Below are 17775 nucleotides of genomic sequence, written 5' to 3' on the forward strand. Positions count from 1 at the left end.
TTCCTCAACGTCTCTTCCTTCCTCGTCTCTGTCCTTCACACATTCCAGTGCAGAGAAGTTCGGGTGTAGTCGGAATTTATCGAAGATACGCGAGAGCTTGCGAGAGTTGCCGAAGTGTTCAAACTGCAAGCACATGTGATGGATTCGTGAGAGGTTAGTCAACAAAAATAAGTCCAGGCACGTTACTCATTTACTCAAAAATAAATTCATCCAAACAGACTGGTTAATTTGTTTAGCCCAAAAGTATAAAATGTTTGATTTAATTTTGTTACTGGATAAATAAATTAATGAATGGATTTGTTTTCAGATGGTGATTTACAATTCTGTGTTCCAAGAAGGAAGAAACGAGATGATCGAGGACAGTGAAGACAGCGATGATACGTCGGACGTCAGTATGTCCAGTGACTCTGACAATTCTGATTCAGGAAGTGAGGATGAGGATCCAACGGCTTTTGGAAGGGAATACAATGACGACGATGAAGACGATTTGGTTCTGGCTATTGAAAACTCGAGGAAACTTCACAGAGAGCATCCCCCGGCTATTCCCACCGAGGAATTTGTCGTTAATGTTTGCTTTCACCCTGAGGAGGAGATCATTGCCCTCGCTAATGTTGAGGGAGATATTCTGCTGTATAAGTATGATAATGAGGGCAATACCTTGATAAAGACGATTGAGGTGCACGAAAAGGCTTGCAGAGATGTTCAGTTCAGTGGAAAAGGGAACACTATATTCTCGGTTAGCAAGGACAAGTCGGTGGCTGTTACGGATGTGGCCAGTGGGAAACTCAAACGAATCTATGAGAAAGCTCATGAGTAAGTGGTCTTTTTTATTTGTTTAGCCCTTGCAAGAGATTATGTGGATTTTTTTCGTTACAGGTGCCCTATTTATACCACCACGATCGTCAACGAGAATGTTTTTGCCACTGGAGATGATGATGGAGCAATAAAAAGTAATGCCAGTCTATGCCATTTCAATGGAAATCACTTTGAAATCTTATATTGTTTGCGGAAATTTCATTAGAGAGTTCATTAAGAAAAGCCAATGGATTTTGTATTTTTCTAATTTTTCTAGTTTGGGATTTGAGGCAACGTGGGCCAAACCCTATCCTCTCCGTGAAAGAAAATGGAGACTACATAAGTTCGATGATAACAAATAACGATGGAAAATATTTGGTTTGCGCCAGTGGTGATGGTGTGTTAACAACCCTCAATATTCCGGCTAGAAAGTTACACGTTCAATCTGAAGAGTACGATGATGAATTCACGTCCCTCGGGTTGTTCAAGGATAACAGCAAAATTTTAACGGCTAGTAACACGGGCAAGATGTACGTCTTCAATTGGGGAGAATTTGGCTTCCACTCCGACGAATTTCCCAATTCAACAAAGAAGGCTATCAATTGTATTATTCCAATCACTGATAATATTGTCATTACCGGCGGAGAAGATGGATTGTTGAGGTAATTATTGATCTTATTCATTTATTGGGCTAAAATCATAATTGAATGGAGAAAATTATAAATAACGAAGAGTGTAGCAATTGCATAGTTTGATTGTTTCGATAATTATGAAAATGGCTGGAGATATAAATTTGATTTAATTGAAACACAATCAGACTTATCAGTCTTATTTTATTTTATTATTTTAGTTGACCTTCGAATTTTTGCTAATTCCTCAGTTGAATAAATTCTCGACAAAATGCGGTGCAAATGTATTCGATTATTTCTACTGCTAATCAAATAATTATTTCTGGATTATTGCAGAGCTTACAGTTTATTTCCACACAGAAGACTTGGCATTGTTGGTCAACACGATTACTCCATAGAAACCCTGGATATTTCGAACGATGGAACGTTAATTGCCTCATCCTCTCATGACAACATTGTGAAATTCTGGAATGTTAAATACTTCGAGACGCTGAACGTGGAGGAACCAGTCAAAGGAGGAAAACAAAAACAGATGAAGCATAATCTACCGAGCAGCAAAGTCAATAATGCTGCTGACTTCTTCGCAGACTTAGAATAATTACGTTAATGACAAATTACGACAATAGCGAGCTTGCGTGAACGTTAATCTTTTCTGATTTTTCCTATTCAGTCATTCTACAGACATAGACAGACAACAAGAATATCGAAAACTATTTCCCAGATATGGTTTCAGAACTTTTGTCTAGAAAAGAATTCATGCAAGTCCCCTATTGAAACATCACTTGCAAAATAACTGTAAAATGATATACACCAGTTTGTAATATCATATTTAATCAATTAAATTTTGTTATTTACAGAATGTTCAAAATATTCTATCCAATCCTTCCACCTCTGGTTTTTTGTCAATTGCTCTGTTGATGTTTATAGAGTTTATCCTCAAGATTGTGTGCTGCACTCTTCGAACTATAAAAAAATTAATTTATTAGCTGTTAATGAACGCTAAATTCATGGAATTCAATTGATCCTAATAGAGATACCAAAGCGTGCACTTCTCAAGAGAATGTGCTGTATCTTTTACTTAATATTCTATTAATTAATTTACTCATCTGGGGGACTTACAATGAATACGGCGATACTGCTTTCTCTTTCTCATTCTAAACTCTGTTTTCGTATGTGACATAGTTTTCTCAATGACAGTGGCATCGACACTCGCCAATTCTCGATTCACAAGTGGTCTCCCAACGAGAGTGAAATCGGTCCCACCAACGAGAAGGACTTTCTCAAGTTTCAACTGATCTCCAGGACTGGGAGGCCAGTACCCTTGGATTATTATTAAATCACTTTCAGTGACTTTGAATTGCTTCCCAGCAATTTGGACAATTGCGAATAATCGACTCGTGTTCCCGGTCTCCAGCTGATTATTGATTTTTTGTGTTATTGCTGCAAGAGAAGCAAATACGGTCGACTGTAAAATTCATCATCTTATTTTATTTATTTATTGCCTTATCATAATTCATTAGACATGACTTTCCATTGTTCTGGAAGGAGTAAACAGTGCTCTGACGAATAACTGTACAATAGTAAAGGATAAAAATTATTAAATTGGAAGAAATAACATACCGTCTATCAACTTTTCCTCCTCTGGAGTGACCTCCGGCTCCTGAAGCGGCTGTGGCCGAGGTCGGGGCATCCATGGCAAATAAGTTTTATAACCAGCTGCCAACGGTGTCAACAATTGCTTCGTTTTCTCTACAAAAAAATTATGAAATCAAATGGAACAATCAAAGTTAATTACCAAATAATCCACGACTGTATGGAAAACAAACAATTATTAAGAGGTTGTACTTCCTGCTAACTAACTTTTTAATAGTCCGACAAAACGGTCGTAATAGAATGATGGAGAATAATAATTACGGTATTAGATAAATCCACACCTGGAGTTGATGAATTAAGAAGAGCTCCATTGAAAATCCTCTTCGATCCACAATTTAAAGCTCCAAATAAACTTGATAACCTAGCAATGCCTGCCATGGTTAACCAACAAAAAGCTTCTCTCACTCTGCCCCCCCCTTCTCCACCCACCAGTTTACCACGGCGGCGAAGTGCTGCCTTGGCGGGAAAGTTGTTAAATACACTTAATTCAAAAATTAGATTTATCACTGAACAAAGGATAAGTTTCATTTATTCGTATGTTTCTATGAGCGTCTTCTCCTGATTTTCAGATATTTACGAATGATATAATGGAGTCTCATAACCGTATTTTATCGAAAGAGAATACCGATAGCTATGAACTATTGCATTGCTTGGAAATATCTGATTAACTAATAAGATTCGAAATTATTGAGCTCACTGAGAAATATTGAATATATTGTCTCTAGTCCTTAAAATTCTAAATAACAAATATCTTGGGAACTTTTCGTCAATTTTCAGGGGGAATTCTCACCTGAAGAATACAATTTGCAATAGAAAAATCGGAAATCGTCTCACGAATCGAATGGCGTCGACCAAATTGCCCTAACTATATTATTTCCAAAGATATGGACGAAAAATGTTGGGATCCCAAATCTGGGCCTTTTTTGCTCTAGGAGGCCTAGGAGCCGAGAAAAACGAAAAAATCGATTTTAGAAAATTCCCGGTCACCATCGTGGTTCATGCGCCACCGTTACGAAATGTTGTGGTTGAAATCACTCCATAAGAGTCAACAATCTCCTGATCTTCCTGACGTCGCGAGGGGCCATCGACGATCCTGGCAGCTAGGGGAGCTGCCGGTCTTGCAGGTTTCGACATTCTTTCGGGGTAATTTAATTTTTAATTACCCAGATTCATTAATGAAATTTGGTGGGCACAAGAAGCATTCAATTGCCATTTCAACAGTCTCAGCTTTATTCCTTAATGTTCATCAAGAACTGAGACCCATTTCTTAATGAGCAGACGATTTTTTGGGCACCTCTTTCTCTCAGCATCGGCCAGAATCGACGGTGGCGTCTCTCACCGTCGGAGTCATAATTAGCGGTGGCAAGAGCGCCCTAACTAGTCCTGGATTAGAGACTCTACTTTAGTTTATACTCTTTGATGTCATATGTCAGGAACCTCAGTCAGTTGATCACGAGTGAAGGTTAGGAGCAGTTCAGGTAGTCTAGGATGGTCGATGAAAGTTACTCTTTTCTGTGATTTAAAGTTGAAGGAATTTCATTAGCTCCTCCCTAGATGTTGATAATTGATATATCAGTGAAGTGTTAACAAATCGTTGTGGCACTTTCTCGAGGTGTAATATACCCAGCGCCACTTGTGACTCGGGAAGTTTCTTTGGCGCAAAAAGAAAGGGAAAAAAATATCAAGGGGCCTCCACTTGGCAGCTTTCAGTGACGATTTTATTGCCAAAATATGCGTAGAACTGTCGATTTTGTAGATAGGTGTACTTGTTGTTGATTAACTGAAACATCACCTTTTACTAGTCACTTGGTGATGATACAATGGTCTCAATCATCAAAAATCAGCTGCTCAAGCATCTGTCAAGGTTTGTCATCATTTCTAATTATGATCTTATGTGTTAGCGGTAGTTAATGTCAGATTAACGAAATTTCAATGTCAAGACCTTCGAAGATTTACGCATTGTCATTTTCCTCTTGGAAGAATTATTTATCATAACTGGACAGTCAATTGTTGAACCAATTCATGTTTTATTATGTTTTTATTTTATTGTTCCCAAAAATAGGAGTGCATTATGACATGGCCATACCTTCTATAATTGGACATTAGATGAAGTGACTTATTTGTTTATTCTTCATGTTGATATCTCGTGTAGGCGATAATTCTGCAGTTCATGTCTTATTATTAGAATATAGAGCACAAAAGTTTATCTCATTAATTTCTTTTATCGTAAAAATTCAATGAAACTTAATCGTTTAAAGTTTATCTCGTAATAAAAAAAGAGAATGAATTAGCATGAGATTTTTTTAATTTTTCCAATGTATTTATGTCCTCTCGAAATTGATGAAAACTCCTAATTTTCACCATCAAACCCACCGAATTCTCTTAACTGTTCATTAAAATAGTACATCATTATAATTCTAAATAATGATTCAATAATTATCATGATTTTTCACTCACTTGTTTATTGAACAAAGTTAGAGTTCTCAAGCTTTGTTAAAGCTCACTTATTTTTCTATAAAAAACATTGGTCGATGACCTCTTAGAAATTCTATGATTATTGAAGTTGTTTTCCACGAAATTAACAACTAAAAATTTAATTTCCGCTTCTGTTACATTTTCTTAAATAGATTTACGAAGAACCTATCAGCTGATAAAATAAACTTGAGTACACTGCGAGGAGAGGGCGAACTAACGAACTTGGAGTTAGACGAGGCGGTTCTGACTGATCTACTGGAGTTACCATCCTGGCTTAAATTGACAAGTGCTTGGTGCAACAAAGTTAATCTACGTGTACAATGGACCAAGCTCAAGAGTGTTCCTATATTTTTGGTAAATAAGAGCACTTCATAATTCATGGGCTGTCGATGTTATGAATGGAGGAGATAAGTAACAACTTTTCCAAACACTTGTTCAAACAATTTTGATGTATTGAACATGATTGTCTAGGTCAAAACGATAAGAGATCGATCATGGTGTATGAAAACAGAAGAACATGAGGCATTGAAAATAGCTATCAATACCGCGGTTCTAGTTACCTAGGATAGAGTTCTCTTGTAATCGTCCTTCAAACTACATTTTTTGTGCGAGGATTTCACAAGTTGTAGAGAAGATTCTTAATATTTTCTTCCCTTGCCTTATTAGGACCTTCATTACGATCCGTAAAATCCTATCTAAAAAAGTTTTCATGTACTTCCCAAATGCATCATTTTCTGAGATTATTCCCATCTAACCCTTTGCCCTTGGAAAGGAAGAGGAGCTTTCAAAACTTCGCGAATATCCTTGACACTTCCGTATTCAGAAATAAATCATAATACGTCATCTTCCGTTGGGATTTTTCTGGATCATAAAGGGCATTCTTCAACATTTCCTTCTCGACTCGATGAGTAATGAGATACCCGTGTAGTCTCAAGTGGGTACCTCCAGTTTTTCATACCCCATGGACTTCCATGTCAAAAAATTCTAACTAAATCCTCGAGCTTTCAAAATATTCGTAGAATAATTAGCAAATTTTGATATTATATTTTTCCCACAAGTTCATTAACCTCAATATAATCACTCATAATCGTCTTTCCACCTACTTAGTTTAACGATACCCAGACAAAACGTAAAATCGAACGAGCGTAGTTATCTCCCGTGCCCTCCTTAGGGGACATAACGGCAGTGATAAAGACAGGCTTTCCTAGTTTTCAAAGCAATACTTCATTTGTAATGTGACTGTTTTTTTTCTATTTCATCAGCATCTAGATGAAGTGCATATCGAATTGGTCACTTGCGAGGATTTGCGAAGCCCAACATCACCAAGCAATGCAACTGCCTTTCCAGGAGCTACCAAATATTCGTTTATTCATAAAGTCATCGATGGCATCACCATTGCAGTTAACACTGTTACTGTCACGTTTAGGAGTCCTGCTTTTATCGCAAATGTTCAGGTACATGATAAATACTAGTTATTATTTACAGAATTCCCAACTATGTGCAGGTTACATAAGACCAGTTAAAAACTGAATTATGTTTCATTTACAGAATTAAGAGAATAAGAATCTAGAATTAAGAATTATTTCAAGCCCTCAGACGTTTTATTTATCTGAATTTTCAGGAAGAAATTTTTGAAATTACAAAAAAATTTTTATCCCAATTCAAAAGATCTAAATATATTCCTGAAATTATGCGCATAAATTTTCGAATTATGTAATTTGAGTTTTGAAAATGTCAAGGGCATTTCTCAACGAGAACTCCAAGAGCTATGGATTTGAATAAATTATTTTCCTGCATTACAAAATCCATAAAATATTTTCGGGTCACATGCTTTGTTCCCTAATTTTTCGCATGTTCTGCACGAATAGTTTCCTTCATTACTCATGACAAAAAATTCATAAGATATTATGAAAATATTGGTTTTAATGAAATTGCAGATTGCAAGAATAACAGTTGAGTCAAAATCGCCGGCCTGGCAGCGTTGTGATTTGAGAATGACAAGACTTAAAGACACTGATAGAGGACAACTACTTATATTCAAAGAAATGGAATGGCAGACTGTTAGAATAGAAGCACAAAGTACAAAAGACAAAGACTTGACCCCTCTACGTTTGTTAACTAATCAAGCTAGATGCCGTATTACTATTAAGAAGAGATTGTCTGACTGTTTCGTTTTGGGATCACGTTTGGTCCTTATTCTCGATGATCTACTGTGGGTCCTCACTGATTCACAGCTTAAGGCTGCATTACGATTCATTGACTCGCTAGGTGGGCTCATTGAGAGGGCAACGATGTTGGAGAGGAAAGTTAAAGCAGCGAGAAAGCTTGAGGTTTGTATCCAGTCTTCGACTAATGATACTACAATCATTAATTTTCAAATTTTTTCCTTTGGCTTCACGTTTTTAGAAGTAGAAATAATTTTAAACTAGCATTTACTAGGCCAGGGACTGGACACATGCAACAACCTCATCATAAAGAATAGATTTTTCACTTTTTACAGCTTCTACCAGAGTATCAAGCTCAAGTATCGCAACAGGCAAGAAGTAAAATCCAGTGTAATACCGCAATATCTAAGATATTTATGAGATACGATGTCGTTGAAACCTGTTACCACTTTCTATGTCAGAGGATTGATCTCCACTTGTGCGATGATCCTGGCCGTAAGTAGTTCATCTCCTCTCAAAATATTATACATTTTTTTCCTACCTTTGAGGAATTTCCTCAGAAATTACTCAGCGATTTTAACCTTTACGAATTGCTCATACATAAATTTACATTTTCTTGACCGTAGAAAATTTTTATGCTCGGAAAACAATAAAATGTCAAACCAGTAACGAGCTTTTTTTCATGGGCACTTACTCTGCATATAAACAGACTTTATTCATTTTAGCTATAGCTCATGTTTAGTGGTTGTGAATGTCATTTTATTCTGTCAAAGCCCTCAGCTGCGTCAGGATTGCGCTGTTTTTGAGTATTTTTTATTTTTTAATTTTCACATGACATTGCACGAAGAACAACTTCAAAGGAAAATAATTTCCGGGGAGTATTACCTTTAAAAATTATGAAAATGCTGAAGGTCTTCCATTCACAATAAACTTTGAACTGAAATGAGAATTAAGGGACATTAATATCAATACAGATGAAGCAATAGATTAAAATTCATGATTAATTCACTATTTTGTTCTTTTCATATCACAGCTGGACGATCGTCTCACCCCGAATTGCAGGGTGGCGGGGCTCTTCAGATATCTCTGGTTAAATTCCAGATAGACTATTATCCTTACCATTTGGCTATGGCTGATCGAAAGCACTGGGCTAAATACAAGGAGAATGCAACGCCTCATGCTCAGTGGCTTCAGCAGTCCCTCAATGCATTTCGTGGACAGTTTATGGATCTCATCGATATTGGGCAGAGCCATGGGACATCTGCACGCAGCAATACGGATCAAAGTAATCGAAGACATTGGCATTTTTTTTTTATTATGAAGCCATTAATTCATTGGCATCACTTGCGAACATTTGTGAACACATTTGGTCTATAAAACTTGTTTAACAAACATTGATCATGAAACACATCAACGTAAGTCGACTACTCTAATATAGAAAAATTGTAATATTGGTGAACATTCCCGAGGAAATGAATATAAAGTTATTCTTAACTGCGGGAGCATTGTAGTAGGGAACTTGCATGATTTTTTCACAATTTTTCAATCTCATGTTTAGCACCTGAATAATTGATTTTTCATTCACAAACGTAAGCTATCTCATTCACTGATAATTGTTTGTTACTTGATTGAAATTTGAAGATCTCTCTGTTCATAACTCCTTAAAATTGTTTCATCCAATTAAAAACCTTTCAGGTGGTGAGCAAAAACAAGCATGGGATGAACAACGAAAGAGTGTGGATCAGCAAAGTCCATTAGTGACGTCAGAGACGAAAAAAGCTCACACCAGTGGCAACGTAGTTAAAAATTTCGTTCTCGAACAATTATCGACTCTCATGACATCGTGCATTGTCATCAGAATAAATGATTTTACAGTATACAAAGTGACAACATCATCTCGAAAACCTACCATCAAGGAATTCATAACAGGTGAATTTACTTTTAATTATTTAGATAATTTTTACAATTCTTCTTCTTATATTATTGTTGTTTCTTATATATAAGTTTTTTACATAGTTTTTTTTTCTATTACAAGATAATTTATTTGGTCTTTAAATAATGATTTTGTGCACTTGTTCGTTAAATGGACAGCCCAAACGAGGAAGAAGCATATGACAGGTACAGGTAAATCGTCGATGCAGTAGTGGCATACAGCACGTCGCCTTGAATGTATCTATTCACTATTAAAAATTCACATAGCTCTCAACTATGTTTGTGAAGAAATTTATCTCAATCTGTTATCCGTAGTTGTTAATAGTAGAATGCCAAGTATTGGACGATTCTGACCATATTTCCAATCTCTGAACATCTGATAATATCCAAATGAATTCATTGTACGGTAGTCCCTATGTACATCTCACCTACACCCTCGTTTCATTATTATTTCAGGTATTGTAAATTTTATTTCTCTGTCTACAGGGGATCGAGATAAATTCTGTTTACCCGATGATGTTACCATTATTCATGCTGAGTTTACTTATTATTACTATCCTGGGGATATCTCATTTCCATGTAAGAATTTAAATCAATTAATTAATCGATTAAGCCTTGAAGTGGTGAAATGGATCAAAAGGGACTCAAAATCTTTGGTCATTTTAAATTTATTTCGAAAATAAGTTACCAATTTACCATATATTGATATTATTTGATTTTTAATAGAGACACTTGAAATCCTCAAAGATCCTAAATTTGATAAATCTTTCACCACTTCGGTCTACCGTCCTGCCCAATGAATTAATTAAGATAAATAATTAAATGTCTTTGTTGTCAGTACCACCACCGAAATTCTACGTACAGGCGAACCCGCTGCAAATAAACTACGACGTGTACAGTTGTCTGTGGTTCAACTCATTTGCATTGAACCTGTATCAGTCCCTCCTAAGTGCTGAAAATAAGATGGAAGACACTGATGTAATGTATTTTGATGTCAAACTGGAGGCCATATTACCACGAGTGAGTAAAATAATTTTCTCTCACTAACTTACAATTTTTCATGGACGAAGGACGATAATTTCAATTAATTTTTTTTTTCATTTTAACAGATAGTTCTGGAAGCTCAGCATGATTATCCAAACCAAAGAGACAGACCCAAATCCCTTCACGTTCAAATTTCAAGAGTGTCGGTAACGAATGTGCGATCAACAGAGAGATCATCGCGAGCTGATTTAGCTGAGTGTTTAAATGCTTTTCAAATGGGCCAAATGTTCTTTTCGACTGATTTTCCCTGTAAGGATTCTGATTTCCGTGTTATATCAGAGAAATTCCTGAGTCATTGTGCAGGAACAGATAACGTTCGATCCTACCCTGAGAATTTCAACGCCTCCACAGTCGATGAACTTACAAAACAATTAACCAAGAAGCTTCTCTGGATCGATTCAAAGGACATGTGGTGCTGCAGCCTTGAGCCCGTCTGGGCTGACTTCTTCGGAGCTCGTGCTGTAGGTTCCAATCGTCCAGTTCCCTTTCTGGATGCCTTTCCAGTCACAATCTGGCTACACCTCTCCCCTCCCGCCTCCCCCAGCCCCACAAAACCCAGTGGAACTGATATCCATGGGTTAGCCTACATCAGCAATCTCATCTCTGTCCAGTTGAATCACTACCAGTATCTGTTCCTCCTACGTCAGATGGAAGTCCTAACGGAGATGAGTACCTACCTCGTTGTGGACTCTAATAGAATTCTCAATGTCGAGTCAGGCCCTCTGACGATAGCTGCACTCATTCCTCAGGTGGAAGTGACTCTCATAATGCCCTCGCAAACTCCAGGAAAGGAGAATTCAGGTGGTGATCTTGAGTCAGTTGTACCAGACTCATCCAGCATTGCAGAAGATCTTCTCCCCTCCTCCCTTCCCCATCATATTGCAACAGCTGCACGAATGGAATTTGGTTCAAAAAGATTGAACACGTCCAACGACGTGGAAACTCCCCAGAGTGAAGTATGTTCGATGATATCAATGGAACACACGACGCCACAAGTTGTGACATTCAAGCAGGAGCGAATCGATGCAATTCAAGAGCCTGATTTCCCTAGGCTCAAACGTCAGCCCTCAGAGACAACTCCATTTATACCAAATAATTTCAATGTTGGTCTGTCATCTATGAAAAAGGGATTTGCTAATTTAATGACATCGATTGATTCAGCTTTGAAAGCATCTCCAGAGGATGGAAGTAGTGATACAGTGTCCATGAGGAGTGACATGAGCTCTGACAGTGAAAATTATCTTGTTGAGAAGCTGGAGGAGGGAGATTCTTTCTTTGGTGGACTCAATGCCACTGGAATAACAGCGGTGGAAGAGGCTATCGAGGTTGTTGAGGAAACACCCGATACACAGAGTGAAAAATCCATGGATTCTGCATGCAAACGAAAGGATCTTGTGTCAATGATAACGTTTAAACTGTCTAAAGTTGAAGTTGTCCAGCAGAGTTCGGGTTTTGATTCGGTTGTGAAAGCTCAGGTGGCAAAAATAACCAGTGAGGAATGCTCGTCAATACCCTGGGATGAATTCCAGTCGAAATTTAGTTCTAGGTCAAGGGGTTGGGTCGAGGTCCCATCGGATGCTGATTGTGGAGCGTGTGCCAGGGTCAGACTTGCTCATGGGTTGAGGAAGGAAGATGTTGAGAGAGTGGGGAGAAAGGGGGGCAGCCATTTGCAAAGCAAGGAGGGACTGATGGCTATGTTCCAGGATGAACTCAAAGCGAAGATTATGAATGTTAAATTGGCGCTGTCTATGAGCTATGTGGCTGGACTGACCGATCTCGTGGAGGACGAGGTCATTCCGGATCCCCTACCTATGAAGGTAAATATTTTTCAATGTGTTTTATTGTTAAAATCTTGTTTAATTTAATAATACGTATTGAGCAATCAGTTAAACAGGATAGACGATGTGTGTGAAGTGCTTATTTACAAACATCTTGCTAATTTATTAACAAAAATAATTATATCATTCGCTATATGAAAACTATTTTCCCGTTGTCGAGTCAATATTGAAGAATTTTCGTTAACATTTAATTAACAAGTCAACAAAATTCACTCCACAATTTCCTCTAATGGTGCGACATCGATACTACCGCAACTTGGATATTTAATAACGAGAATGAAGGTGGTGATAAACGATACTCACGTCACCGTTATTTACGAAAACAATTTTCCACTTGGTTACGTCAAACAAAGTTCTCAGGGAATTGCAGTGAAATGTGAAACTCCCAGTATAGGTAACAAACTTCTCTCATACCTGGGCAGTGTATTAAAGTCATTAAAGTTGACGACAAAAATTCAAACAATGGAGAGTATGAGTTTCAAACTCTAGGGTGCATTTAGTGCGTCAGTTTATTGCATTTATCTGCATAGGAGAGGCTGCAATCGGGTTATAGGAACTTTAATTTTCGTGGAAATTGAATTTTTCATGCGCCAATTACATTGTGACCTCGAAGAAGTGAATTACATGAGGAGAAGATTTTTATTTCTTTTAGCGAGAATTGGGGGGGAGGGGGAAATTTCTGATGGTAATTTAATTGTTGATGATTTGCATAGAGGCCAGGGCCATTTCGCGTGAACTAACTTCATTTCGCTTCGGTCCTCAAAAAAAAATTACTGTGGAAACTATCGTCATCCCAATAAATTCGATGAATATAACATAGCGTCAGCAGTTCGTTTAATAATAAACCCACTTATCGGATAAACTTATTCGCATCTGTTATTCAGATATTTCTGGAGAACATCTGTCTGCGATTGAACGAGGACCGTCCCCCCAACAATATCACATCACCAGGGCCCATTCCAATCGACGTAGTCATCTCAAATCTTCAGATATTGCGAGACAAAAAGGGAATTTTTCGGGTTGAAACCCCGGCCGATAAACGCTCCCTGGCGAGTTTGGCGAATGGAATTGGCAAGTGCACCATCACTAGTGAAACAGAACAAGAGTTGAACTCATTAAGACAGTCGTCACGACAGTTGAAAGGGGACAATGAAGAGTTGAAACGACGTCTTACAGCCCTGGAAAGACTTTCAGAGGAGAATTCTCGATTGAGAAGATCTCATCAAGAACTGGAAATTCTCAAATCGAGTCTCAATGCGGCTCAGGATTATATCTCTGAATTGTTGAAGGAGAAGCAGGCGTTACAGGACACTGCTGCTGTCCTCCAGAAACAGTTGACAAAATCCAATGAATCAGCGAACAGTGGACGACCATCGTGGTCCATCAAGAGATAGCATACCAGTTGCTTCGACTGCTCAACTTGTTGCAGTGCTAATAAATCATGATAGAACAGAGGAATGCAAATATTTCAAGGAATTTATTGTCTCTAAATTCAATTTTCGAATACGTTTCTTGAGGTTACTCTCGAGGAGGAACAGAAGTTACAGTTGCATTAGAATTTCAGACTGAGTAGGTTTCTTCGACATTCCTGGAAGTGAGAACGAATGGGTGGATATTATTTCGATACTTCCCAATGAAACAAAGGTACGTTTTATTTTTTTAGAAAGGGGTATCTCAGAATTACTGAGAAAACTCAGTTATCGGAATTTCCCCAGAGAAATCCATCGAACTCAAGAGAAATAAGGAAGAAAAGTATTTCGTGAATGTTGATTAATAATTTTCAACTGATTTAGTCGATTTTTTAAAGTCAGGATGGATGAAAATATATATTTTATTCTATTTTGTTCAGTACTTTCATATTCGTATGTATAGACTTCGATGACAAGAAATGGAAATACAGATACCGAGGAAAGAAATTGAGGGAGTGAGGGTATTCCGGACGAGCAGAATAATTCAAAGGCCAACGAAGATATCTGTTTTGACGTTTGGATCGGTACGCGCCGCATGGAATTAATTTTCAAGCGCTTGCGTTTCCGTGCTTTTGACAGCTGCATCGATTCAAGGTGCATGGGAAGATCGTGAGGTTTGAGAAAGGAAAATAAATAAAAGACGTGCTGAATTCTTTGGGGATTTTACATTTTCAAATATCACTTGCACAGGATTTTATCAAAGGTAGTGGAATGGATTGTCTCTATTTCATCTGAGCGTTCGCCAGAACATTGAGGTAGATGGTTTTTACGGGGAATTCTGATTTATCTATTTTCGAAAATTCTAATGTACTCTTGTTTTAAAAATAATAATTAAGGACTCATGTTTTATTAGGAAGTATCGGGTCGGTTTTATCTCTTAATGCAATTGTTCGAATTACTTTGTCGAGTCTCATTGTAAAGAGTGATTTGGCAACTTGGAAAGTGAGTGATTTTAGGGAGAAGTTTCGGAATATTTTCCTTCCAAGGGAAGTTATCCTAAGGACAAATATCCCGCCTATTAGAAAGCTACAACATGTTTGAAAAAAATGACTCCAGGATTTTTTTCCCATGGAGTTACACATCATCTGACTAATTTGATATTTAATGAGAGTTGGAGGTTGTGATGTTTCACGATATTAGTGCTCATGTGAATTGATATGATTGTTTATTTTTTTTCATAAAACTTGAGATATTATTTATTTTGAGGAGATTCAAGGGTGAAAATGGAGATATCACATAGCAGAAAGGAGATTGTAGAATGGATTCCTTCGAAGAAATTGAAAACATCAATATTTTTCAAAAAAATCACAATTTATGTGATTGCATTCATGGAATACTTGTAATCATATTCGGACGAGGTAGCGGAACCTCACATAAGTGATTTGACACATATCTTCAGACTCTAGACATCTCAAGATCTATTTTTTCTATAAAATCCACTGTCTTTTGGAATGTCGCTCCCATTCTGCTAGTGATGGAATTATCTCCTGAACAATTTGAAATTAGATGGAGTGAAATCCTTTACATCGAAATTTTTCACAGCTACAAAAAGGATTTTTTGATATTTTATTCTGAAACCATTCACTTTTGAGATAATTTCGTAATCAAGAATTCACACTTGAACGTCTTCAGAACATGTTTTTATGCTTACATTATCGAATTTGTACATTTTTTTTGTAATCGATGCCTTCCGTTATGTTTTTTTATTGTTGCTATTCAATTTTCAAATTAGAGGGCTAAAGACTTTGAGTTCTTCCTCATTTTTTAGATTTTTATTAAATGTACTCAAAATCAAATTATTTTGCGAAAAATGGAATATTTTAATTTTGGAACGATGATGATAATTTGATTGATCTTCATCACTTCCTCTATACATGTATATACTATATATTTAAAACTAAATTCTTACGTAGTTGAGAGAATAATTCGTGAGTTTTGCTGGAAATATATTATCAATGGTGTTATCAATGAAAATCAAGAGTTACAATGTAATAATTCAATGACTGAATTCTCTAAAATCTGTCCATATATCAACTTCAATCCTCCTATGTCATACAAATTTTGTTCCCAGTGTCTTCAGTTGACTCCAACATTGGAATTGTTCAAATTGACGTCAGAATAGTGCAATAAGGTATATACAATTAATTTTTTTTATCACTTGCTTTAAAATATTTTTAAATTTTGTGTCGTATTTTCAATTGAATTGTAATTGAAACAAAGACAGAAATGAGTGAAAAAAGAAATTTTATATTAAAAAAGTGTCTCTACCTTTGTTGAGATATATTCTGAATAAATTGAAAATTGTTAATTTTTAAAGTCAATATGTTTTCATATTATTTCTCCACCCATCTCACATTCAGAAGAAAAAAAAAATTAACTATCGAAAGGAAAACAATCCAATTTTAATATGTCTGCATTACGAATGCCATTTGCATCCATTATCGACCTTCGATGTGATCGTGAGGGGGGGGGGGTGAAATCGCCACTAAATGAATGTATAAAATGTTTGACAATTATTACCGTGGGCGGCATTATATTTCGATTCTATTTTTCCTTGAATTGAATTACTGATATTGTTCAGTTGACGGTATTCAAAGTGGCAATTAAACTGGACGGATTGATTGAGTCTTAGCAATAAAATGATCCGATGAAAAATACACATACATGCGCATCACGAATGCAAATTTGAGTGAACATTTTTTTTCCTCAGTGTTGAAAAGCTTTTCTTTGTTTGATTGTGGTATAAGAGGAAAAGAAAATGGAAAACTCTAGTACTGTGGTCATAAATTATACATAAGATAATCCCAACCAAATTTTAGTGGAAGATGTGGGGGAATGTGAAATAGAGTCGTCTTTTGTTTTGGGAATATTTCCCCAACGAGCCGCGGAAACAGGAAAAGTTGAGAAACGTTTTCAGTAGCTCATAAAATTCCATCTGAAAAAGTTCCTCGGATGTAATCTGCGAGACGTCCTAGCATCATAGATATTCATCAAATACTCCACAAACTCATTCTAGACTTGGCAGCTTATTCTTCGTCACTGGAGCCTGGAGCCACAATAAACTCCAGTATAATCCCTGCAGCCCTGAAAACGACCAACTATCGCGCACCTTCGAGCAATAAAATGTGAGGACAGAGAACGTAATAAAAATGATTCATAAAAAAATGTCCTAGTGCTGAAAAAAAATGGAAATTTCATAGACGGTTGTGTAGGGGCTTCTAGGAGAGGGCCATTCCATTTAATTTTGCAGGGGAGACATCCTGAAATTTTAGATTTCACCGAAAATGAGATGAAATCATTCATTTTTGGATATAAGATTCACATAAAAAAAATTTATGTAAATCCTAAAATATATTCATACATATGAATGCACATATTTATTCACATGGACCAGACCATATTACCTCAAAGTCGTGACCAGAAGACTTTCGAAAGTGTGGTCTCATTTACGTTTACCGATTTTCCCAAATCATCACAATTTCTTATGAAAGTTCAAGACTCCAAAGAACTGTGAGAAAGAGTTTCCCAAGAATTTACCGAAAATTTTCCCCAAAAATGTTCACCACTGTAATTGGCTCAAAGTCCTTGCCCATATTTCATTACATTAGGTACTACATACCATATATTCGGCTACACGAGTATTTTATTTGACTGTGTACGTGTATTGATCCATTCTTATGACATTTGTGCGCGTAAGCAGACCACCCGCTTCCTCCTTATCACCTCTCTACGTTTTGTATTTCCACCCACCGATTCGTCGCACAAGTGGTGATGT

The 17775-nt window shown here is 36.8% G+C and overlaps 3 protein-coding genes across 6 annotated transcripts; 2 read left to right on the plus strand and 1 right to left on the minus strand.

The window, feature by feature from the left end:
- Positions 1 to 12: 12 nt before the first annotated feature.
- Positions 13 to 2283, plus strand: LOC135160918 (WD repeat-containing protein 55 homolog). Of its 3 annotated transcripts, none has more exons than XM_064118059.1 (5): positions 13 to 153; positions 308 to 813; positions 877 to 950; positions 1073 to 1457; positions 1761 to 2283. In XM_064118059.1, the coding sequence occupies exons 2-5, from the start codon at positions 308 to 310 to the stop codon at positions 2020 to 2022; spliced, it is 1227 nt and encodes a 408-aa protein (XP_063974129.1). In that variant the 5' UTR covers positions 13 to 153; the 3' UTR covers positions 2023 to 2283. The 3 variants fall into 3 exon arrangements, with proteins under 3 accessions (XP_063974129.1, XP_063974127.1, XP_063974126.1); XM_064118057.1 differs by having other exon boundaries at positions 71 to 177; XM_064118056.1 differs by lacking the exon at positions 13 to 153 and adding an exon at positions 161 to 243.
- Positions 2239 to 3516, minus strand: LOC135160922 (large ribosomal subunit protein bL21m). Its single transcript, XM_064118063.1, has 4 exons — positions 3359 to 3516; positions 3045 to 3173; positions 2544 to 2864; positions 2239 to 2387 (listed from the first exon to the last, which is right to left on the minus strand). Exons 1-4 carry the CDS (start codon positions 3453 to 3455, stop codon positions 2287 to 2289), a joined length of 648 nt encoding a protein of 215 aa, XP_063974133.1. The 5' UTR covers positions 3456 to 3516; the 3' UTR covers positions 2239 to 2286.
- Positions 3517 to 4518: 1002 nt separating this feature from the next.
- Positions 4519 to 16321, plus strand: LOC135161018 (uncharacterized protein). 2 transcript variants are annotated; one of them, XM_064118252.1, is made up of 12 exons: positions 4519 to 4941; positions 5705 to 5906; positions 6815 to 7006; positions 7490 to 7882; positions 8053 to 8212; positions 8751 to 9002; positions 9413 to 9646; positions 9809 to 9835; positions 10136 to 10228; positions 10488 to 10669; positions 10759 to 12510; positions 13416 to 16321. In XM_064118252.1, the coding sequence occupies exons 1-12, from the start codon at positions 4898 to 4900 to the stop codon at positions 13923 to 13925; spliced, it is 4041 nt and encodes a 1346-aa protein (XP_063974322.1). In that variant the 5' UTR covers positions 4519 to 4897; the 3' UTR covers positions 13926 to 16321. The 2 variants fall into 2 exon arrangements, with proteins under 2 accessions (XP_063974322.1, XP_063974323.1); XM_064118253.1 differs by lacking the exon at positions 9809 to 9835.
- The last annotated feature ends 1454 nt before the right edge of the window (positions 16322 to 17775 follow it).

The sequence above is a fragment of the Diachasmimorpha longicaudata genome, chromosome 3, assembly GCF_034640455.1.
Source record: "Diachasmimorpha longicaudata isolate KC_UGA_2023 chromosome 3, iyDiaLong2, whole genome shotgun sequence".
Lineage (NCBI taxonomy): Eukaryota > Metazoa > Arthropoda > Insecta > Hymenoptera > Braconidae > Diachasmimorpha > Diachasmimorpha longicaudata.

Excerpts from the sequence above, each read along its gene's own strand:
- LOC135160918 (XM_064118059.1), top strand. The coding sequence starts at position 308 with ATGGTGATTTACAATTCTGTGTTCCAAGAAGGAAGAAACGAGATGATC. Across the intron at positions 814-876 it reads ATCTATGAGAAAGCTCATGA|GTGCCCTATTTATACCACCA; the intron begins GTAAGTGGTCTT and ends TTTTCGTTACAG. Across the intron at positions 1,458-1,760 it reads GGAGAAGATGGATTGTTGAG|AGCTTACAGTTTATTTCCAC; the intron begins GTAATTATTGAT and ends GGATTATTGCAG.
- LOC135160922 (XM_064118063.1), bottom strand. The coding sequence starts at position 3,455 with ATGGCAGGCATTGCTAGGTTATCAAGTTTATTTGGAGCTTTAAATTGT. Across the intron at positions 3,174-3,358 it reads TCTTAATTCATCAACTCCAG|AGAAAACGAAGCAATTGTTG; the intron begins GTGTGGATTTAT and ends ATTTTTTTGTAG. Across the intron at positions 2,865-3,044 it reads GGAGGAAAAGTTGATAGACG|CAATAACACAAAAAATCAAT; the intron begins GTATGTTATTTC and ends CTTCTCTTGCAG.
- LOC135161018 (XM_064118252.1), top strand. The coding sequence starts at position 4,898 with ATGGTCTCAATCATCAAAAATCAGCTGCTCAAGCATCTGTCAAG. Across the intron at positions 4,942-5,704 it reads CTGCTCAAGCATCTGTCAAG|ATTTACGAAGAACCTATCAG; the intron begins GTTTGTCATCAT and ends TTTCTTAAATAG. Across the intron at positions 8,213-8,750 it reads CTTGTGCGATGATCCTGGCC|CTGGACGATCGTCTCACCCC; the intron begins GTAAGTAGTTCA and ends TTCATATCACAG.